At 49.7% G+C, this 23417-nt stretch overlaps 1 protein-coding gene across 15 annotated transcripts; it reads left to right on the forward strand.

The window, feature by feature from the left end:
• Window positions 1–11211: 11211 nt before the first annotated feature.
• On the forward strand, window positions 11212–23372 carry PORCN (porcupine O-acyltransferase). 15 transcript variants are annotated; one of them, XM_054471973.2, is made up of 16 exons: window positions 11222–11351; window positions 11671–11796; window positions 12031–12203; window positions 13530–13722; window positions 14127–14170; window positions 14560–14741; window positions 14823–14953; window positions 15069–15086; window positions 16374–16388; window positions 16487–16612; window positions 16772–16872; window positions 17983–18059; window positions 18156–18219; window positions 18326–18411; window positions 19446–19556; window positions 22651–23372. In XM_054471973.2, the coding sequence occupies exons 2-16, from the start codon at window positions 11729–11731 to the stop codon at window positions 22750–22752; spliced, it is 1491 nt and encodes a 496-aa protein (XP_054327948.1). In that variant the 5' UTR covers window positions 11222–11351; window positions 11671–11728; the 3' UTR covers window positions 22753–23372. The 15 variants fall into 15 exon arrangements, with proteins under 15 accessions (XP_054327953.1, XP_054327952.1, XP_054327955.1 ...); XM_063660612.1 differs by having other exon boundaries at window positions 11223–11351; window positions 11671–11741; window positions 13601–13722; XM_054471976.2 differs by having other exon boundaries at window positions 11241–11351; window positions 11671–11824; window positions 13601–13722.
• The last annotated feature ends 45 nt before the right edge of the window (window positions 23373–23417 follow it).

A 23417-nucleotide genomic window follows, 5' to 3' on the forward strand; every position in this document is an offset into this window, starting at 1 on the left:
TTCTGTCTCTCCATTCAGAGCAGATGGCCCTCCCAGGCGCATCTGAGCTCCCGGCTCTTCTGCTCCCCTCCTCTGAGGGACCTGTCTGTCTAGCTATCAGCCTGTCAGTTCAGCTCTGCTGCAAAGCTGTTGTGTAGGTGTATATTCATCGAGCGTCTGTTCCTAACACTGATTTCTTGGCAGAGAGAAGTCAGTTCATCCAACCATTAAGGATGAGTTCTGTGTGAGAGGGTCAGAGAGGAGGATTGGGAAGCAGATGGAGCAGGTTAGAACATTAGAATTGTTATCGACCCGCTCTTTCTTGTAGATACCCACAGTTCATCTACTCAACCACTCACTTAGCCTTGCGCCCATTCATCCACCCATGATTCACCCACTTACCCACCTATTCATTCATCTGTTTATCTAGCCACCCATCCTCACACCCACGTAACTGATCACTGCTGTGGCTCCAGCTTTGTGCCATGCATTGGGAGCACAGAGATGAGTCATATCCCCTCCTGCTCTTTCAGCCCACCCAGTCTAACTGGAGAGACATCCACAGGCAAATCTTGCTGCATGATTCTGTGATCAATGCTGTGGTTACCCCAGGGAGCATTTGATTATGACCCTGACATTTTAGCTGAGTGCTTGGTGTTGCCAGGAGAGAGGAGGAGGAAGGACATTCCTAGAAGTGAGAACAGCGTAGATAAACCCTGGGAGGTGTAAGAGAGAATGAGTGTGGTTAAAGCACAGGGTGGATGAAGGGCTGAGGCAGAAGTTGGCACTTGGGCTGGGCGCAGTGGCTCATGCCTGTAATCCCAGCACTTTGGGAGGCTGGGGCGGGCGGATCACCTGAGGCCAGGAGTTCGAGACCAGCCTGGCCAACATGGTGAAACCCCATCTCTACTAAAAATACAAAAATTAGCCGGGCATGGTGGCGGGCACCTGTAATCCTAGCTACTCGGAAGGCTGAGGCAGGAGAATCGCTTGAACCCAGGAGGCAGAGGTTGCAGTGAGCGCCAAGATCACGCTGCTGTACTCCAGCCTAGGCGACAGAGTGAGACTGTCTCAAAAATAATAAAAAAATAAAAGAAGTTGGCACTTGGAAGCTGAGCAGGGGCTTTAATTCCTAGTCCTGGGGTGCCAGGGATGGCTTTTGAGCAAAAGAGCCAGCACCCAGAGTGTGGCCAGAGGCCTGGGGTAGCTGGCCTGGGGTAGCCAGCCTGCTCTTGCTCCAGGCCCCAAAGAGACACATGTGCCAACCCCCAGCCTGCAATTCAAAGAAAGAAAAAGACTTCAGGAAAAACGCCATTTACAGAAACTGTCCCTGAGATGGATGGACAGATGGACAGTGGGATGCTGAGATGTCTGGTGGGTGTACAGATCCAAGCATAAACTCTGGTACACACCGCACACTTTGGGGACACATACCAGGGAAACAATGTGGTCAGGGGAATCAGGCATGTGCACCCCAGTTGACCTGGCTCTGCAGAGCTTGGAGGACTTGCAGGATGCATGGCCACGTTGCTGAGGGAAGAGGGCCAGAAGGTCAAAGCCACTTCCATTTGGGACTCTAAGAATTTCCTCAAGGGGGCCGGGCGCAATGGCTCACACCTGTAATCCCAACATTTTGGGAGGCCAAGGCAGGTGGATTACTTGAGGTCAGGAGTTCAAGACCAGCCTGGTCAACATGGTGAAACCCCGTCTCTACAAAAATACAAAAATTCGTCTTGCGCGGTGGCGGGTGCCTTTAATCCCAGCTGCTTGGGAGGCTGAGGCAGGAGAATTGCTTGAACCTGGGAGGCAAAGGTTGCAGTCAGCCAAGATTGTGTGCCACTGCACTCCAGCCTGGGTGACAGAGCAAGACTCTGTCTTCAAAAAAAAAAAAGAATTTCCTCAAGAACAGCAGCTTCTAAATTTTCCTGAGTGTAGCTGAATTTTTATGCTAAGAAACCATCCCAAGGCCTCTGCCAGGAGCACTGGGTGCTGTTAGCTCTGTCGAATGATGTTGTCCTTCATAGGGAGTAAGAGCCAGGGGACAATTGAGGATGTGTCCTAAGAATGACACCCCGGGCAGGGGAAGGGGCTCAGTAGTGAACCAATCCCTCTGCCCAGGGCTGCCAGCCTTCCAGGTGTCAGACTTGGTCAGGAAAAGTCCTCAGCCTTGATAGCTTGGAGTGAGAGTAGTGCAGTCAGATCTCGGGGTGCCAGAGGAAACTGGGTCAGGGGATAATATGCCAGGAGGCCCTAGGGTGCCAGCAGCTATGGAGAGACCTCAGCTGGCTCTAGAAGGAAGAGGGGCAGCAGTTTGCAGGTGGGGTGGGGTAGAAAACCAAGGGCGGCCGGGCGCGGTGGCTCACGCCTGTAATCCCAGCACTTTGGGAGGCTGAGGCAGGTGGATCACCTGAGGTCAGGAGTTCGTGACCAGCCTGACCAACATGGAGAAACCCCGTCTCTACTAAAAATACAAAATTAGCTGGGCGTGGTGGCGCATGCCTGTAATCCCAGCTACTTGGGAGGCTAAGGCAGGAGAATCGCCTGAACCTGGGAGGCAGAGGTTGCAGTAAGCCGAGATCGCGCCATTATACTCCATCCTGGGCAACAAGAGCGAAACTCCATCTCAAAAAAAAAAAAAAAAGAAAGAAAGAAAGAAAACCAAGGACAACAGGGCTGCAGGGTGAGGAGGACCCCCCAAAACCCAAAAGTCCTATGGCGTCCCCATTTCAAGCACTTTCCAGGCAGGGAGAGGCCAGCACCCAGCCCTTCATCACCCCTGCTATTCATTGGTTGATGGAGTCCTGTAGTCAACGCTTGCCAGACGTTGTCTAGATGCTGAGCCTAGTGCAGGCACTGGAAGCCACAGACAGCACAGAGATGCAGCACTGCCTAGTGGGGAGACAGACACTTCTGTGTGATAAGGTTTATGAAGATAGGGTCTGCCCAGGGTGTGGGAATCCCAGAAGCAAGAGGTAGGAAGGGTCTCCCCGACCTGGGAAGTGATATCAAACTGGATCTTTTTTTGCTTTATTTTAGAGACAGGGTCTTTCTCTGTCACTCATGTTGGAGTGCAGTGGCACAATCACAGCTCACTGCAGCTTGGAACTCCTAGGCTCAAGGAATCCTCCCGCTAGAGCCTCCCGAGTAGCTAGGACTACAGGTGCATGCCACCATGCCTGGTTAATTTTTTCTTTTTTTCTGAGATAGTCTCACTCTGTTGTCCAGGCTGGAGTGCAGTGGTGCAATCTCAGCTCACTGCAACTTCCGCCTCCCAGGTGCAAGTGATTCTCATGCCTCAGCCTCCCAGGTAGCTGGGATTACAGGCACGTGCCACCACACCTGGCCAATTTTTTTTAATTTTTGGTAGAGATGGCGTTTCGCCATCTTGGCCATCTTGAATTCCTGATCTCAAGTGATCCGCCCGCCTTGGCTTCCCAAAGTGCTGGGATTACAGGCGTGAGCCACTGTGCCCAGCCAATTTTTAAAAAATTTTTTTGTAGAGATGTCGTCTCACTGTGTTGCCCAAGCTGGTCTCAAACTGTTGGCCTCAAGCAATCCCCCCACCTTGGCCTCCCAAAGCGCTGGGATTACAGGCATGAGCCACCTGGCCTGGCCGGAACTCCATACTGTTTTCCACAGCTGTTGCACCACTTTACATCCCCACTGACAGTAATTTCCGCTATCCTTGTTGATTTTATTTATTTTTAAGGTATTTGAAACAAGATGGTTTCAAAAGTCAGAACTAGGCCAAAAAGTCTACTCAGAGAACTGTCACTGTGACTTCTCCGTTCTATCCCTCTCACCCATTCCATCTAGGAAACCAATCTCATAGTTTCTGCTTTATCCTTCCAATGTTTCTTTTTGTAAAGATAAACAAATGCATGTATGTTTTCTTATATCATCTTGTTTCTTACATGAATGCTTGCAACCTATATTTACTTTTTTGCACTTTGCTTTTTCCACTTAACAGCATGTCCTGGCCGGGCGCAGTGGCTCATGCCTGTAATCCCAGCACTTTGGGAGGCCGAGCTGGGTGGATCACCTGAGGTCAGGAGTTCAAGACCAGCCTGGCCAACATGGTGAAACCCCGTCTCTACTAAAAACACAAAAATTAGCTGGACATGGTGGCAGGCGCCTGTAATCCCAGCTACTCGGGAGGCCAAGGCAGGAGGATCACCTGAGGTCAGGAGTTCAAGAAGAGCCTGGCCAACATGGAGAAACCCCATCTCTACCAAAAATACAAAAATTATCCCGGTGTGGCGGCGTGCACCTATAGCCCCAGCTACTTGGGAGGCTGAGCCAGGAGAATCACTTGAACCCAGGCAGTGGAGGTTGCAGTGAGCTGAGATCATGCCAGTGCACCCAGCCTGGGCAACAGAGCAAGACTCTGTTTCAAAAAACAAACAAACAAACAAAAAACAGTATGTCCTGGAAATCATTCCTCATCAGTTCATAGATGTCTTCCTCAATCATTTTACAGTTGCATAGAACTCCATTGTGTGACTGCACCACAGTTTATTCAACCACTGCCTATGTATAGGAAGTGATATTGTTTTCAATATTTTGCGATTATCAACCGTGCCACAATGAATAACCTTGTGCATTTGTATTTTCACAGTGTCTGGGGGAGTATCTTCAGGGTAAATTGCTGGAAGTGGGAGCGCTGGTGCAAAAGAAAAACATGCATTTTTGTTAGATGTCAAATTCCCCTTCATCGGGGTTATAAAAACGACTTTTTAAAAAGCACAAATAAGAAAAGCTGATCTTTGCAAAAGAAACCAAACAGTCTTTCTTGCTGACATCTAATTGTCTGCGTTGGTTTTAAGACTGAGGGATTTAATTTCACAGAGACTGTTTTTTACAGAGTGATTTAATTTCACCATTGTCACAGGCTCTGCTGGTGCCTACGCCACACACACACACACACACACACACACACACACGACCTCACATCGCCATAGGAGCTCCTTATCCCATCTGAGCCTCAGTTGCAGCCTCTGTAAAATGGGCGGCACCTGTCTGGCTACAAGTGGTTTTAGAGACTAAGCATTTGGTTCTCTGTGAGATTCCAGATTTCCCAGAAAATCTGATGAAAGCTGAAAGCCCGCTCCCTAGGAACATGCTGAGAAAGAGACAAGCAGCCCCTAACATCCCAGAGCTGGCTTGGTACCTACGGCTAGGCCTTAGTGCCCTCCTGTTGAACATGGACAATTTCACAAAACATCAGTATCAGACAAGGCCACTCTGATTGTGATGGATTGAGACAAAAACAAGATCAGTATGTCATCTTGTCTTAGCACAGACACATGAATACATTGTCCAAACCACAGAAATGACCAAGTATTCCCCGACTTGGCTATACAATGCACTTTTTTTTTTTTTTTTTTTTTTTTGGCCAATGACAACTTTAGCCTCCACTCTAGTTAGTCTGTCCTCCTTCTAGATAAAATTTATTGTGATATCCAATCATAGAATTAGCCCCACTTCCTATCCAGAGCAAAGCCCTGCTTCCTTAAACCATCCCCCACATCACTGAACACAAGCCCCAATCCTATTATAAGTTCTAACTCCCTTTTACTGAGACACCCCACGGTTCCCCACAGTGTACACCCTCCCTTGTTGCAATGAGCAATAAACCCAACTTGTTCAACCACACATGTGTTCCCGGGGGTTTTTGGCTAGAGGACTTTGACAGCACTTACAGAGTTGGCTGTAAGCTGAAGGACTCTTTGGAACCCCATCTCTGCATGCCCCTAATCCACAGACTCCTAATTAAGTGGCCTTGAGTCTAGAGCATCAGTAATACCATTAAACAGATGGAGAAACTGAGGTCTAGAGAGATTGACTTCTTCAAAGTCCCATTGTAAGCCAACAGCTGGGTAGGAACTGGAAACTGTGGCTGCTGGTCCCAAGGTGAGGTATGTCCAGCAGACATAGAACCCGTCCCCAAGCTCCCCTCGGCCACAACAGTGTTCTCCCTGCACAGGCCACAGAACTACCCGGTAAGATACGCACATGCGCATCTCTGAAGGATGGCTTCATTCTCTCTCTGTCCTGCCTTTCTCTCTGTAGAATGGGGCAGTGAGATCCCAGGTTGAGGGATAAAGGAACCCCCACACCGGGGCTACCATTAAGGACGCTCACACACTGAGGTCTCAGCTTAAAGGAGCCTCATCTTCCCTGTCCAGCTGCTGTGTCCCAGAGTGTGCACCCTCGCAGACCCTGTCACCAGTAGCACCTCATTCCCATCTCTCAATTTCCCTCTGCATTTGCCCAGGTGAGGCGAGCTACCTAGAACCCCCCTCCCTTCCTTTCTTGACCTTGAGCTCTCATAATTTTTCTTCGAGATCTAGTGTGGGGCCAAGCATGGTGGCTCACACTTGTAATCCCAGCACTTTGTGATGTGGCAGGATGGCTTGAGGCCAGGAGTTCAGGAACAGGCTGGGCAACATGGCAAGACCCCATCTCTAGAAAAGAATTTTTTTTTTTTTTTTTTTGAGACGGAGTATTGCAGTCTAGCTCTGTCACCCAGGCTGGAGTGCAGTGGTGATCTCAGCTCACTGCAACCTTTGCTTCCCAGATTCATGCGATTCTCCTGCCTCCGCCTCCTGAGTAGCTGGGATTACAAGGCGCCCACCACCACACCTGGCTAATTTTTTTGTATTTTTAGTAAAGATGGGGTTTCACCATGTTGGCCAGGCTGATCTCGAACTCCTGACCTCAGGTGATCCACCCACCTCAGCCCCCCAAAGTGCTGGGATTACAGGCGTGAGCCACTGTGCCCAGCCAGAAAAGAATTTTTTTTTTTTGAGACGGAGTCTTGCTGTGTTGCTCAGGCTGGAGTGCAGTGGCGCGATCTCAGCTTACTGCAAGCTTCGCCCCCTGGGTTCATGCCATTCTCCTGCCTCAGCCACCCAAGTTGCTGGGACTACAGGTGCCCGCCACCACGCCCAGCTAATTTTTTGTATTTTTAGTAGAGACGGGGTTTCACCATGTTAGTCAGGATGGTCTCGATCTCCTGACCTCATGATCCACCCACCTCAGCCCAAAGTGCTGGGATTACAGGCATGAGCCACCGCACCTGGCCCAGAAAAGAATTTTTAAAAGTTCCAGCTACTCAGGAGGCTGAGGCAAGAGGATCACTTGAGCCCAGGAGTTGTAGGCTGCAGTGAATTATGATTGAGCCACTGCCCTCCAGCCTGGGCAACACAGTGAGACCCTAACAATCAATCAATCAACAAACTAAGAATCTGGCCGGGCACGGTGACTCATGCCTGTAATCCCAGCACTTTGGGAGGCTGAGGCGGGTGGATCACCTCAGGTCAGGAGTTCGAGACCAGCCTGGCCAACGTGGTGAAACCCGTCTCTACTAAAAATACAAAAACTAGCCAGGTGTGGTGGCGGGTGCCTGTAATCCCAGCTACTCAGGAGGCTGAGGCAGGAGAATCCATTGAACCAAGGAGGTGGAGGTTGCAGTGAGTGGAGATCATGCCACTGCGCTCCAGCCTAGGTGACAGAGCGAGACTCCATTTCAATAAATAAATAAATATAAAAAATCAAATAAAATAAGAATCTTATGAGTCCCAGAGAGAGAGAGAGAGAGACAAAGCTCTTCCTCACAGTAAAATCCCAGGTATATGTGTAAAAGAAAAATCATTATTTGGCCACCATCAGAGTAGTTATTGCTTCAGGCAAGAATCACCAATGAATGCTAAAGTAGTGAGTAAAAGTTTGATTAAAAAAAAATTGCAGAGTTACAGTCTCAAAGTATCTCCCGACAAGCTACTTATTAATTACAAAAGGGGATCATACCTGTAATCCTAGCACTTTGGGAGGCCAATGCAGGAGGATTGCTTAAGCCCAGGAATCCGAGACCAGCCTGGGCAACATAGTGAGACTGTTTCTACAAAAAATTTTAAAATTAGCCGGGCATGGTGACTCACACCTGTAGTCCTTGAAGATTACATGAGCCCAGGAGTTCAAAGATGCAGTGAACCATGATTGCGTCAATGCCCTCAAGCTTGGGTAATAGGGCAAGACCCTGTCTCAAAAAAAAAAAAAAATTACAAAGGGAAAAATAGTAAATTTATACTGGCGAAAACTGGAAGACCACTTTAACCAAAAGATCAATGCTAATACTAACAATTTCGAGACTAACTGAACCCTCCTGCCTCCTGATAACGCTGAGAACACAGCGTCACTTCTGTGGAATTCCTGCCAAAAATGCAGAATTCAAATCTAATCATGAGGAGACATCAGATAAACCCAAATTGAAGGACATTCTTCCAAACAACTGGTCTGTGCTCTCCCAAAACATCAAGATCATGAAAGTTAAGTGAAGATGGAGACATTGTTCCACATTGGAGGGGACTAAAAAAACCTGATAACAGAATATATCTTGTGACCCTATGATTCCCTTTTCCTATACAAGGACACTATTGACATGCCCATCAGGGTGGCTAGAACCAAAAAGTCAGATAACAAGTATTTGTGAGGATGTGGAGCAATGGAAACCTCATACTATGCTGGTAGCAATGTAAAAAAAGAAAAAAAGTCCTTGCTCTTAGGCAATTCATACTGAAGTATTTAGTTAAAAGGGTGTCATATCTGCAACCAATAACAAATAATTCAGAAAAATCACTGTATATCATTCAGAAAAATTATATATATATAAATTACATATGTATATATATGGGGAGAAAAAAACAGAAGGACAGAGACAGAGAGAGAACAAATATGTTATCATTATAAGGCTTGGCATTTTTGTCAGTCCCATAAGTGAAAAATAGTATATCATTGTTTTTAATTTGCATCTCTTTAATTATGGAGAGCTCATTTAAAACACCCCAGAAACCACAACCTAGAATGACCACAGACATTTATTGAGTGTCCACCCTCTACTAAGCTCCAGTGATAAAAATATGAAGCACAACATCTGGTAGATGTAAAATGGTATTATATCTCACTGTTGTTTTAATTTTACATTTCCCTGAGAAGTAAAGAGATTGGGTTATCTTTTCATATATTATACATATTGGCCATTTTAGGTTTCTTCTGCTGTGAATTACCTATTTGTACCCAATGTCTATTGCCAAGTGTATTGTTTGTCCTCTTCGGATTTGTAGATGTTCGTTATATATCCTAAAATCTAGATCCTACTTCTTTGTGACACAGGTCAAAAGCCTAGGTGGAAACAATCAAGTCTGCAAAGCCCAGGAGCACATGTGGTAAGAATCTTCCAGTTTTAAATGCCAAGTCTTGCAATTGAGGGAAGTATTTCTGGTAGGTGCTGTGGGTCATTGTTGACTCAACTTGAGTGGGTTTGACAACTGAGAAAAAAATTAAAATGAAATTTAATTCATAAAATGTATGTCCTGTATTCTGCTGTTAAGGAAAAGAATTGATATTTGTGCATCTGGTCTAAGCTATTATTCCTTATATATATATATTCTTACGTATTAAATATTTTTTGTTTGTAATACATGAATACTAATTTATGAGCTAGAACTCCACTTAACTTCATGTTAAAATAGAGAGAAAACATGTTTCTCTTCAATTACTATTGGCGTTTCCCAGCAAAAACCTGCCAAGCCCACTCTTTTGTTTAACAGAAAAGGACAATGGAGACGGGTGAGTGAACATGACTTGCCCAGCTCCATACAGGCCATTGTTAATCTGATTAAAATCTGTTTCAGTTGGCTGCCCAGGTCAGGGTGGAGTCCAGTTTGACCTGGGCTTCCTTCTCCCTTCCACGTCACAGCTAAGCATGTAGTGCAGTAAGTGCCCAGTAAGTGCTCTTTCGGAAAAATAGGCCCTTCATCAGCCTAGGTACAAAGGGGAATGCCTAGAAACTGCAGCAGTAGGGTAGGTAGAAGGCGGGTGCTACATAAATCTTTAGTGTTGGTGCAGATAGAGGTGCGGATGGGGCCAGTGTAAGCGCTTTCTTTTTTATTTTATTTATTTATTTATTTAGAGAAGGAGTTTCGCTCTTGTTTATTTATTTATTTATTTTGGAGAAGGAGTTTTGCTCTTGTCGCCCAGGCTGGAGTGCAATGACGTGATATCGGCTTACTGCAACCTCCGTCTCCTGGGCTCAAGCGATTCTCCTGCCTCAGCCTCCGGAGTAGCTGGGATTACAGGCGCCCAGCTAATTTTTTTGTATTTTTGGTAGAGACAGGGTTTCGCCATATTGGCCAGCCTGGTCTCAAACTCATGACCTCAGGTGATCCATCCGCCTCGGCCTCCCAAAGTGCTGGGTTACAGGTGTGAGCCACCACGGCCAGTCTTTATTTATTTATTTTGAGACGGAGTTTCGCTCTTGTAGCCCACAATGACGCGTTCTTGGCTCACTGCAACCTCTGCCTCCTGATTCTCCTGCCTTAGCCTCCCGAGTAGCTGGGATTACAAGCGTGCGCCACCACGCCTGGCTAATTTTTGTATTTTTAGTAGAGATGGGGTTTCGCCATGTTGGCCAGGCTGGTCTCGAACTCCTGACCTCAAGCGATCCTCCTACCCTTGGCCTCCCGAAGTGCTAGGATTATAGGCGTGAGCCACCGAGCCTGGCCCTTAAGAGCTTTATAAATGCCCCCTTTTAAGTGCTCTGTACTAGCTTCCTCTAGTTCACAGAGAACATTTACTAGTCGCTGGGGTCACCTTCGAAGCAAAGAGTCTGCTGGCGAATTAAGTATGCAAATCACTTCTCAACGACGACACGCCAAGTGCTCACAGCTCGTCCCCAGGGGAAGCACAGGCGCCTAATTTGTGTTCCTAGGTGACACAGTCATTACTTATAAATGTTCCTGGCCGGTCCCAGGAGGTGGGAGGGTTGGGAGTTACTTCGGTTCTCTCAAAGGTTGGGGAAGGAGAGATCTCGGTTTGTTTTCCCATCTGTGAAACGGGGACACCACGGTATTTAGAGGACGTGCGCGGGTGACTATTTGGGGGTGCAGCGGCTTCCCTCCTCCCTCCCCCATCCTTCCCTTCTCACTTCCAAGGCTTGGAAATTTGGAGGTTCGGAAGTTTGTTCTTGGATGGCCAGAAATCCTCCGGACGCAAAAGGTCTGGGGCTGAAACCGCCACAGGCCGGAAAGGTGCGGGCGTGAACGTCCTGCGCGCCGACGTCCCCCAGCGCCGGGCTCCCCTCAATCCTCCTGCTCCCCTCCTCCGCGTCCCCGTCCCCGCCCCCCTCCTGCTCTCCCATTGGCCGAGCCGGCGGCCGGGCCGCCCCGGGATTTAAAGGGCCCGCTCGCCGCGCCGCCCTGGGAGCCGCTGCTGGTCCCGGCCTTGCGGCCTGCGGGGGAGGCTGCCCGGAGGAGGCAGCGGCGGCGGCAGCGCGTCCTCGGTCCCCAGGACCACGGCTTCTTTCCTGCCAGGTAGGTCACCAGTAGTGCGCACGCGGCTACCCAGCTCCCATCCCTGAGCCGGCCTCCCCAGGCGGATCTGTAGCGCGAGTGCTAGGACCCCCTCCCCATCGCCTTTCCGACTCTCCCTCAGGCTATGTCCCCTACCACCAGCTCCTTGCAGCCCCCGGACCTGGGCAGGACTTTGTTGGCGGCCTCTCGCCGGGTGGGGATGAGATGAGGGGCGCGGAGGATACAGGACACCCCCCGCCCCGCGCCGCCGCATCCATACAAGGACAGATGCACACGGCCCCCAAGTGTCACAGAATCCCCCTCTCTGCCCTCCACTCAGAGCGACTCTACCTTGGAAACCAGGGATTCCCTTTCCCGTCGCCCGCCCCATTTGATATATGGGCCTGAAATGTATGCCATCCCATCACCATCGGACTGGACTGTTCACAGCACTGGAGAGACAGAGGTCCTTCATTCACTCCAGGTCACAGACTGTGCGTGTGCATGCCGAACACCCACATGCACACAGTTGGTGGCTCAGTCTGATGTACCTGACTTCTCACGCCTTCCCCCAGTCCTCCAGTACCGTGCCTCTACATGGGTTGGGCAGCCCCAAACTGAAATGTGAGTGCCAGAGTGCATCCTTTAAGCGAGGTCTGCCCCACGGACACCCGCTCCCTCTGTGTCCCTGCTTTGACAGATCTATCCATCTGGCCATCCATCCGTGGGGGTCCGCAATGGCCACCTTCAGCCGCCAGGAATTTTTCCAGCAGCTACTGCAAGGCTGTCTCCTGCCTACTGCCCAGCAGGGCCTTGACCAGATCTGGCTGCTCCTTGCCATCTGCCTCGCCTGCCGCCTCCTCTGGAGGCTCGGTAAGTGCCTGCCATACCGTGTGCCACTATGCCAGGCCATATCAGACCTCCCACATTCATCCATATCGAGCCACACCTTACCCTGTCACATCCTGCCAGGCCCCAGCATGTCCAAGCTGGACCCCAACATGTTCAGCCCCACCACATCCCACCAGGCCAAACCCCATTCCACCATACCACATCCTACTATGCCAGCCACCCCATGCCACGCCACACCGAGCCACATCCTGCCACGCCAAGCCATGCCCTTCAGTATTCCTGAGTTCTGGGATTCCGGAAAGCTGAGATTCTTGGATCTTGGGATTCTGAAATGTCTACATCCCAAGGTTATAAGACATTGGCATACTGATGTCACAGGGTTATGGAATCCCAAAGTACCATGATTACAGGGTTTGGAGATTCTGACAATTTGAAATTCTCACATTCTAGACTTCTAAAATGTTGGCGTTGTGGATTTCTATAATCAGGGCATGATGCGATTTCTGGATTCTAGGATTCTGAAATGTTTCCACAGTCATAGCAGGCCTGTATCTTAATGAAAGATTCCAAGTCCCCAAGATTCCTACGGGAGGCGGAGATTTCTGGAAATCTGAGATCCGAAGGTTCTACACTTTCTTTTTTCTTTCATTTTTTTTTTTTTTATTTTAAATGGATGTTCTATTTTTTCCCAGGTTTATTATTTTGAAATTTTTCAAAGCTACTGAAATGTTGAAAAAATAGTACAATGAGCACCCACGTATGCATCACCAGATTCTCTGTCAACGTCTTGCCACATTAGCTGGCTCTATCTATCTATCTATCTATCTATCTATCTATCTATCCATCTATCTATCTATCATCTTCCTGAATTGCCTGAATAACCTGCTGACATCATGACACTGTACCCCACATCCTTCAGTGTGTGGCCCCTGAGAACAAGGACATCATCTCCCATAACCACATCCTCCACCATCACCCCACAAGACATTGAATCTGGATACAATAATGTTATCCTATATAAATTGATATTTGAATTTCTTCCAGGGTCCCCCAAATGCCCTTTATAGATGTTTCTTTTCTTTAAACCCAGGCCCTGCCACCCTCTCCAGCTCCCCAACACCTGCTTTGGGCCCCTCCAATCCCACTACATTCCAACCTGAAGGCCTTTGCCCTGGCTACGCCCTCTACCCAGGTCATCCTCCCCTTCCTACTAGCCCACCAACCTTCTCTTTCTTGTTCTCCCTCTCTCCCTCCCTCCCTCCCTCCCTTCCTCCCTTCCTCCCACTCCCTCTCTTTCTCTCTCTTTCTCGTTCTCTCTCTCCCTTTCTTTCTCCCTTTCACCCAAAGGGTTGCCATCCTACCTGAAGCATGCAAGCACCGTGGCAGGCGGGTTCTTCAGCCTCTACCACTTCTTCCAGCTGCACATGGTTTGGGTCGTGCTGCTCAGCCTCCTGTGCTACCTCGTGCTGTTCCTTTGCCGACATTCCTCCCATCGAGGCGTCTTCCTCTCCGTCACCATCCTCATCTACCTACTCATGGGGTATGAGTATGCATCCTTATCCTCACACTGTTGGCTGAAGTGCATGGGTAGGTCCCCAGGCCCCAGATGAAGTTGTCCAAGACAGGGAGGGTGGTGAGATTCCCCAGAGAAAGAAGGGAGTCTGGGAGAATCATTTGCCTATGAGGAGACACAAAACAGGGAGGACGTGGAGTGTCCCTGGAGAAGGGAATCTGGGAGATTTGTCCTTTCACAGGACTGTAAGGGACAGGTTGGGCATGGGCTCCCCCTGGAGGAGGGAGCCTGGGAGAATTTTTCCGCCATGAGACTGTTGTAGGACAGGAGGAGGCAGAACCCTCTGGGCACCTTGGACCCCCTTCCCCCGTCCCCCATGGTCTCAGAGGCCATGAGTGTCATGGGACCAAGACCAGCACCTTTTTCCTCAGTGAGATGCACATGGTAGACACCGTGACATGGCACAAGATGCGAGGTAGGTAGCCCTGCCCCTCTCACCTGCCCAACCCCCCGCCCCACTCCGCGTCTCCTAACTACCCCCACCCTGTGCCTTTCCTCCCCTGCTTTTCTCCCTCACCTGCCCACCCCACTGGACGTGCAGACCTCACATTACTCTCGGGTCCGTGTCTCTTTCCACCGTGCATTTTCCCGAAGTCTGTCTGTCTCGTGTCATGTACGTGCCTGACTCTCTGGAGTAAGGGCATCTATCTGTCCTGGGCTTCCTTGCCCACCTGCCTATCTGTCCCATGCCCACCTATCCATCCTTGTGCCCCCTTTTCCTACCACATCTCGCCTGGTGCACCTCCTCCCTGCCATGCTGATCTGCTCTCTGCCCATCCACTTGACCATGGGCACCACACATAGGGGCACAGATGATTGTGGCCATGAAGGCAGTGTCTCTGGGCTTCGACCTGGACCGGGGCGAGGTGGGTACGGTGCCCTCGCCAGTGGAGTTCATGGGCTACCTCTACTTCGTGGGCACCATCGTCTTCGGGCCCTGGATATCCTTCCACAGCTACCTACAAGCTGTCCAAGGCCGCCCACTGGTGAGGTCCTGAGTGGATGGGTGGGCAGGGACTGTGGGAGCCACCCTGGGGCAGCACTTATGGAGTGCTTGATCCCTACAGAGCTGCCGATGGCTGCAGAAGGTGGCCCGGAGCCTGGCACTGGCCCTGCTGTGCCTTGTGCTGTCCACTTGCGTGGGCCCCTACCTCTTCCCGTACTTCATCCCCCTCGACGGTGACCGCCTCCTTCGCAAGTGAGCACAGCCTTCGAGGCCCCTGCCCAGCAATGAGGGGGTTGGGTAGGGACCCGCGGTTTCCCCAGTTCTGAGCCTGTCTCTTAATGCTTCTTTCTGTCTTCTGTTACTACAGCAAGAAACGCAAAGCCAGGTAAATGAGGGCAGGTGTGAGGGCGCGTGGAGTGGGGCTGACATGAGTGGGGACAGAGCACGTGACCAATGGGTTCTGTGTGTCCACGTGTGTCTGACCGTCAACTCCATGACTAGACAGAGACTGTGGCTGGCTGACTGGCTGACCAAGCTTGGCTCTGTGACTCTGTATGACTGACACTCCAACACATACTGTGTCTGGCTATCCATCTGTTCAGCTGTCTCGCTGTTAGAAGCAAGTCACATAACTGTCATGGAGAGTGACAAGTATGTGTTGGTTGGGTGACTTTAACCTGTCAGTGACTCTGGCTAGGGATATGTATGATGTATGTTTGTCTATTGGCCACTGACCCCCTGAATGTAAGCCTGTGAGTGGCTGTCTGGCTGTGCCATCGTCAATGATAGGGTATGTGGCTGTCATTGGATAAGATAAATCTGTGTTCAAGATTCTGACTTTTTGTAGCTTTGGCCAGGAATGGGTCTGACTGTGGCATGTCATATGCCTGTCTGTGGAGCTCATGGACTACCTCTGCCTGTGTGTCTGCCTTGCCTGATGGCTTGGTGTTGTCTAGCTGAGGGGTTGTACCCGACTCTGGTCTGGGCCCGTCTGTAGGACTGACTGCCTCTAGTTTGACTATAGGGTTTGATCTGGCTTTTTGGTTGTATGGCCACCACCCCACTCCCCCCAACTCCCTGGCTGCTGATTAGGTCTAATGCCGAATGAGTCTCCAAAAGGTCAAGTGACTTGACCAGTGTCACCCAGCTAAGCAGCCAGGCATGAATCCCAGGCCTAACTTCAGAACCTATGCTTTTTCCAACGCAGGATGCTGCCTGTTTTTGACCATGTCTGATTGCAACTAATAGGGGGTGTGTGTGTGTGCATAGCAGGGTGTTTGATGGTCTCTGTGCCCAGCTCAGGGATTTTTGGCTGTCCTATAGTCGCTGAGTCAGGTTAGAGCATTGCAAGGCTGGGAGTCTGATAAGATTTGTGTCTGGCTGTTAGAGGGTGCAGGTCTGTGAAGTTGGGCCTCTGATGGTGGCTGGCTTTGGCCGTCTGGCCATGTGAGCCTGCAGGGCCATGCCATATTATAGGACAGTTCATGCATCCATTTGAGCCACATAAGACTAACTGCCTGAGGGTGGATGTCTGTGTGTGACTATCATAGTTCACCTTTTTTTGTGGCTACATTTCATCTGTCTTGTCTGAACAATTCAGACCAGCCTCCAGGGCCTCTCTGACTCTCTTTTCTTTCTTCTCTGCTGCCTTCCTGACCCCTGGGGGCCCTAGGGGCACCATGGTAAGGTGAGTCTACAGAGCGGGGCCCAGGATGCTGACATGTGGTGGGGTATCATGTTGGGACCTGAACGTGATGCCTCTCACCCCTGCCCCTTTCTCCCCAGGTGGCTGCGAGCCTACGAGAGTGCTGTCTCCTTCCACTTCAGCAACTATTTTGTGGGCTTTCTTTCCGAGGCCACAGCCACGTTGGCGGGGGCTGGCTTTACCGAGGAGAAGGATCACCTGGAATGGTGGGGGGGCTTGGGGACCCCCTCTCCCACAGGGTGCTGCCTAGAGGAGCTGCAGGGAGGAGGGCGGGTGCTCCCAGGGGAGGGAACGGCCAAGACAGAAGTGTGGTGGTCAGATGAGTTGAGATCCCAAATGGATTTGCATATCTCTTCTGCCCACAGGGACCTGACGGTGTCCAAGCCACTGAATGTGGAGCTGCCTCGGTCAATGGTGGAAGTTGTCACAAGCTGGAACCTGCCCATGTCTTATTGGCTAAATAACTGTGAGTCACCAAGTCACCACTCCAGCTGTGTTGGTAATCCAGGCCCTTTCATACATTCATACAACATGTACTGAGCACCTTCCGTGTGCTAGGCACCCAAAATCCCTACCCTTGTCGAGCTGCAGTTCTCCTGGGGGGCAGATGATAAATACGAGAAAAAAAATACATAATAGCTCAGGTGTTGATAAGTGCTATGGTTAAAAAAAAAAAAAAAAAATTTTTTTAAAAAGCAGGTAAAGGTGATCCAGGAGTGCTGGCAGGAGATAGGAGTGGGGAGGGTAGGGTATTGCAATTGTAAAAAAATTAGCCAGGGCAAGTCTCCCTGAGGAGGTGACATTGGAGCAAAGACGCAAGGCAGGTGAGGGAGCAGGGAGTGCAGATATATGGGGGAGGAGTGTAACAGATGCGGGGACAGCAGGTGCAAAGGTCCTGAGGCAGGAACTTGCCTGGTGTGTGGGGAACAGCAAGAAGGCCAGCAGAGCAGGAGCAGAGTGAGCCAGGAGCCAATGGCAGGCAGTGAGGTCAGGGAGGGCCCGGAGGGCCCGGAGGGCCTCATGGGCCATGGAGAGGACTTTGGCTTTTTCTCTGAGAGAGATGAGAGCCACAGCAGGGCTCTGAGCAGAGGAGGGCCCTAGGCTGACTTGGGTTGCAACAGGATCCCTCTGGCTGCTGTGAGGACAGACTGAGGAGAGGGATCGAGGATGCAGCAGTGAGGAGGCCACTGCCATCATCCAGGCCAGTGATGGTGGTGGCAGCAGTGGATGTGGAGAGGAGAGCTCAGATTCTGGCATATTCTGAAGGTGGAACTCACACGATTTGCTGAATTTGGATGTGGGAGTTTGGGGAGGGCAAATCAAGGGTAATTCCCAGGTTTTTGCCCTGAGGAACTGGAAGGGTGGAGTTGACATTGACTGAACTTGATGAGACTGGGAGGAGCAGGCTCGGGGGAAGATCGGGAGCTGGGCTTTGGGCATGTGAAGTTTGAGGCCATCTAAGGACTTTATCCTGGGGGCTCCAACAGGTTGTGGGTATTCTCATCCTGCTGATGGCCCTCCAGGAGGGGCTGGGGGACTCTCAGGAGAATTTTATCCCATATCTCTTCCCCTCCAGATGTTTTCAAGAATGCTCTCCGCCTGGGGACCTTCTCGGCTGTGCTGGTCACCTATGCAGCCAGCGCCCTCCTACATGTAAGCAGGGTGGAGCAGGATCAGGGTGGAAGCTGGGTGGGAACGGGTGGCAGGGCCTCTTCCTCACTCATTTCATTGTCCTCTGCACTCCCCCAGGGCTTCAGTTTCCACCTGGCTGCGGTCCTGCTGTCCCTGGCTTTTATCACTTACGTGGAGCATGGTGAGTGCAGGGCCCAGGTCAGCCGTTGGATAGAAGGTTGGTGGGGGGCTGGAGACAGCCTCCCCTGAGGCTAACCTGACCCCCTTACCTCTCCCCACCACCCCAGTCCTCCGGAAGCGCCTGGCTCGGATCCTCAGTGCCTGTGTCTTGTCAAAGCGGTGCCCGCCAGACTGTTCGCACCAGCATCGCTTGGTGAGGGTTCAGCCTGGGCAACCTTGTGCCCAACACTCCCCGTCAAAAATGTGCCTTCTATCTCTATCTTGTATGTGTCTCAGGGTGCCCAACTTCTTTTGGTGCCTGAGCCATCCCCATAACCTCTCCTCTATTCGCTGGCATCCATTTCCCTAACAGGCATTTATCGAGCATCTGCTGTATACACACCTGGCATTCGTTTCCCCCAGTGAACATCCGTTGAGTGCCTGTTGGTGCTCTAGGTGCTGGAGACACGGTGAATGAAACAGACCGAAGTCTCAGCCCTATGGGACAAACATTTTAACCGGGCAGACAGTAGATAAAAAATGAGTCAGTAAAGTCTAATAATAGTGTGTCAGATTGCAAGTAGTGCTAAGGAGAAAATGTGTAGGGCAAAGAGGATGGGAAGTATGGGGGTGATTTCCATTTGAAATAGGGAGGTCAGAGAAGCCTCCCTGGAGAGGTGATGTTTGAGGCCTTTAACTGAAGGAGGTGAGAGAGGGAAATGTTCCAGGCAGAGGGACACCCAGTGGAAAGGCCCTGAGGTAGGAGAGGGCCTGGAATCTTTGAGGAATAGCAAGGCAGCCAGGGTGGCTTGAGCAGAGGTAGGGTGAGGAGGGGAGATGGGTGGGAGGCATGGGCCCTCTAGGTCATGGTGGGGATTTGGTTTTGTTGTGTGTTTTTCATTCTGTTTGCAATAAGAAGTACAGACAACTTCATATTTGTCTCCCACCCGACTCCCGTTCATTACTATAAAGCCCCGACTCAAAGCCCTGCCACTCTTCCTCCTCTGCCTGGAGATTCGCATCTCCCCCAACCCAGGATGCCCTCACTGTGAACAGTACCCTCATCCTTGGATGCCTCTGCATAGGAGGCTCCCTGAACCATCTCTTCCCTATCTCAGGGGGTAACCTGGGCATCCTCAGTCCTGGAACCCACTGTGCCCTGTGTGTCCCCTGGGCTCCCCCATGCAGGAGGAGGTGGGACACAGTGAGTAGGTCCAGTTGCCAAGTATATCCATCTGTCCCCCACAGGGCCTGGGGGTGCGAGCCTTAAACTTGCTCTTTGGAGCTCTGGCCATCTTCCACCTGGCCTACTTGGGCTCCCTGTTTGATGTCGATGTGGACGACACCACAGAGGAGCAGGTGAGGTGGGGCCCTGGGCTGTGTGGTTAACCAAGGGTGGCACTACCTGGCAAGGGGAAACCATGAGGACAAAGGCTGGGAAGCTGAGGCCTGAGCTCCTCAGACTGTGCTGCTTCGCCTGGGCAGCCAGTGCTCCTCGGTCCTTTCCCATAGTCCCTCTGCTTGAGTCACACTGTTAGGTCTTTTATTTGGGTGAAGTGTGCAAAATATGTTTATTTATTTTACTTATAAAATTACTTTTAGGCTGGGCATGCTGGCTCACGCCTGTAATCCCAGCACCCAAGGTGGGCAGATCACTTGAGGTCAGGAGTTCAAGACCAGCCTGGCCAACCTGGCAAAACCCCGTCTCTACCAAAAATATAAAAAATTAGCCAGGCGTGATGGCGCGCGCCTGTAATTCCAGCTACTCGGGAGGCTGAGGCAGGAGAATCACTTGAACCCAGGAGGCGGAGGTCACAGTGAGCCCATGCCACTGCACTCCAGCCTGGGCAACAGAGCGAGACTCTGTCTCAAAAAAAAATTCATTTTATAGAGATGGAGTGGAAAATCCAGGTTTTACTTGTGTTAATTATTTCACTTCATTATTGTTTAGGTAGAATTTGCAAGACTTCTTATTTAATTTTTTTTTTTTTTTTTGAGACAAGGTCTGTCACCCAGGCTAAAGTGCAGTGGTATAATCACAGCCCACTGCAGCCTCACATTCCTGGGCTCAAGCCATCCTTCTGCCTCAACCTCCTGAGTAGCTGGGACTACAGGTGCATGACACTAAGCCCAGCTAATGTTTTTTTAATTTTTTTTGTAGAGACAGGGTCTCCCTATGTTGCCCAGGCTGGTCTTGAACTCCTAGGCTCAAGCATTCCCCTTGCCTCAACCTCCTAAAGTGCTAGGATAACAGGCATGAGCACTCTGTTTTATTTAATTTAAATATATATATATATATATATTTTAGACGGAGTCTTGCTCTTGTTGCCCAGGCTGGAGTGCAGTGGTGTGATCTCGGCTCACTGCAACCTCCGCCTCCTGGGTTCAAGCAATTCTCCTGCCTCAGCCTCCTGAGTAGCTGGGATTACAGGCACGCACCCCTATGCTGGTGCTAATTTTTGTACTTTTAGTAGAGATGAGATTTCGTCATGTTGGCCAGGCTGGTCTTGAACTCCTAGCCTCAGGTGATCCGCCCGCCTCAGCCTCCCAAAGTGCTGGGATTACAGGCATGAGCCACCGCACCTGGCCAAAAAAATATATATTTTATTTTACTTAGGTTGAGTGTACAAACCCTGGATTCTGCACTTTAAAATTTTTCGTTAAAATGTATGCACTATTTTTGTTCATGTTGAGTATGCAAATTCCAGATTTTACTCCTTTTTAAATTAAGAACAATTTAAAAATAACATTTATTCATATGGCTCTTGCAAAATCCAGGTTTTTGCTTCTCTTTTAGTTAGGTTTCAGTCAAAAACAAAACTTTATGTTTTTTGATATTAAAAAGTTTTTAATTCAGGTTAAGTGTGCAAAATCTGGGATTTGCTTTTTTTTTTTTTTTTTTTTTTTGAGACATGGTCTCACTCTGTTACCCAGGCTGAAGTGCAGTGGCACAATCATAGCTCACTGCAGCCTCAAACTCCCAGGCTCGAGCAGTCCACCCACCTCAGCCTCCCAAGTAGCTGGGACTAGAGATGCATGCCACCACACCTGGCTTTTTGCTTCTTTTTAAATAAAGTTTTTGTTTTGTTTTCATTAAAATATTTTAAAATAGTGAATGCCTACCACGTGGTTCAAAAACCAAACAGTATTCAAGATGTTCAGAGAAAAGATTTGCTCCCACCCTCTGCCCCCTACCCTCTTACTTACAGGTTACATGGTGAGACGGGGTTTCACCATGTTAGCCAGGCTGGTCTCAAACTCCTGACCTCAGGTAATCCACTCACCTCAGCCTCCCAAAGTGCTGGGATTGCAGGCGTGAGCCACCGCACTGAGCCCACTTTTATCTTTTTATTAAAATATCTTTCCAAAATGTAAGCATATCAAACAAATATAAAAATATATTTTAATTCTACCCCCTTGCCAGTTTTTACCCTAAAGATAACACATGAATGATACTGTTCTGCAATTTTTGAAAATCTTCCACATCAGGATATACTGTCCTCATTCATTTTTTCCACTATGAGGAAGTGACACAGTTTATTTTTTCTCTTATTGGTGGACATCAGGTAATTTCTAGTCCTTTCCTATTGCAAGTGATGCTGCAGCAGGAACTCTGTACCCAAGTGGATCCACACAGGTGTGGACAGATCTGTAGGATCTGTTGATGGTCTCAATGGAGTAGTACTTTTGTGCTCTCCCACCAGCAATGCCTGAACGTGCCTGCTGCCCCACCAGTACAGAGTGCCTCTCAGACTTCCTGGATATGTTTGCCACTTCAATAAAGAGGAAGATGGCCAGGCGGGGTGGCTCATGCCTGTAATCCCAGCACTTTGGGACGCCCAGGCAGGCAGATCACTTGAGGTCAGGAGTTCGAGACCAGCCTGACCAACATGGTGAAACCCCATCTCTACTAAAAGTACAAAAATTAGCTGGGCATGGTGGTGCAGCATCTGTAATCCCAGCTACTCAGGAGGCTGAGGCAGGAGAATCTCTTGAACACGGGAGGTAGAGGTGGCAGTGAGCCAAGATCGTGCCATTGCACTCGAGCCTAGGTGACAGAATGAGACCCTGTCTCAAAAAGAAAATAAATAAAATGAGGAAGATTATTAATGAGGCTGAGCATCTTTTCATATGTTTAAGAGCCATTTGTTTTTCCTTTACTGGAATGACCTATTCACCTTCTCTGACAATTTTTCTTTCCAAAAAATTGATTTTTAGGAGCTCTTTATATATTAGGGAGATAACAGGTCAGAGAATGGGATCACTTTGTTTTTAAAATGATTTTTAAAGAAGAAGACAAAAACTATATCTGGTCACCTTTCATATGTACCTAGGCCCTTCTGCGGGGCCTCACCTAGAGCAGTCACAGAAATATCCTTGGGCAAAGGATGGGTTTTCCTAAGAACTTCTTTGTCCTTGCTAAGTGGGACCATCACCTCTTTCTCTCCCACAGGGCTACGGCATGGCATACACTGTCCACAAGTGGTCAGAGCTCAGCTGGGCCAGTCACTGGGTCACTTTTGGATGCTGGATCTTCTACCGTCTCATAGGCTAAGGCACATCTGTGGACCCTCATAACCCTCTTAAGACCCCTCTCAGGGTGCCACTGATGGGGGATGAGGGAAGGCCCTCTCTCTACTCCTTGACCCCCTCCATCCTTGATCCCCAACACCTCAACACACACACACACACACACACACACACAATCACACCATTTCCATGCCTGTCAATCCCCACCCCACCACAAGGCAGGAAGGGGGTGGTCCCTGCTGGGGCCTAGGGGGGGATGCTTGGGGAAACAGAGAGGGGGAGATCCAGGGCCTCCCCGCCTTCCTTCTTCCTTTTTATATACAATTTGTTATTGTCAAATAAAAGTAGGAAATATTCAATAGGCTTCTTCTTCACTGCTCAGAGGGGAATAGGAATGAGTGAGGAAGGGGATCACAGCATGGATCCCCAACACCTCAACACACACACACACACACACACACAATCACACCATTTCCATGCCTGTCAATCCCCACCCCACCACAAGGCAGGAAGGGGGTGGTCCCTGCTGGGGCCTGGGGGGGATGCTTGGGGAAACAGAGAGGGGGAGATCCAGGGCCTCCCCGCCTTCCTTCTTCCTTTTTATATACAATTTGTTATTGTCAAATAAAAGTAGGAAATATTCAATAGGCTTCTTCTTCACTGCTCAGAGGGGAATAGGAATGAGTGAGG

The sequence above is a fragment of the Pongo pygmaeus genome, chromosome X (genome assembly GCF_028885625.2).
Source record: "Pongo pygmaeus isolate AG05252 chromosome X, NHGRI_mPonPyg2-v2.0_pri, whole genome shotgun sequence".
In the NCBI taxonomy this organism is placed as follows: Eukaryota; Metazoa; Chordata; class Mammalia; order Primates; family Hominidae; genus Pongo; species Pongo pygmaeus.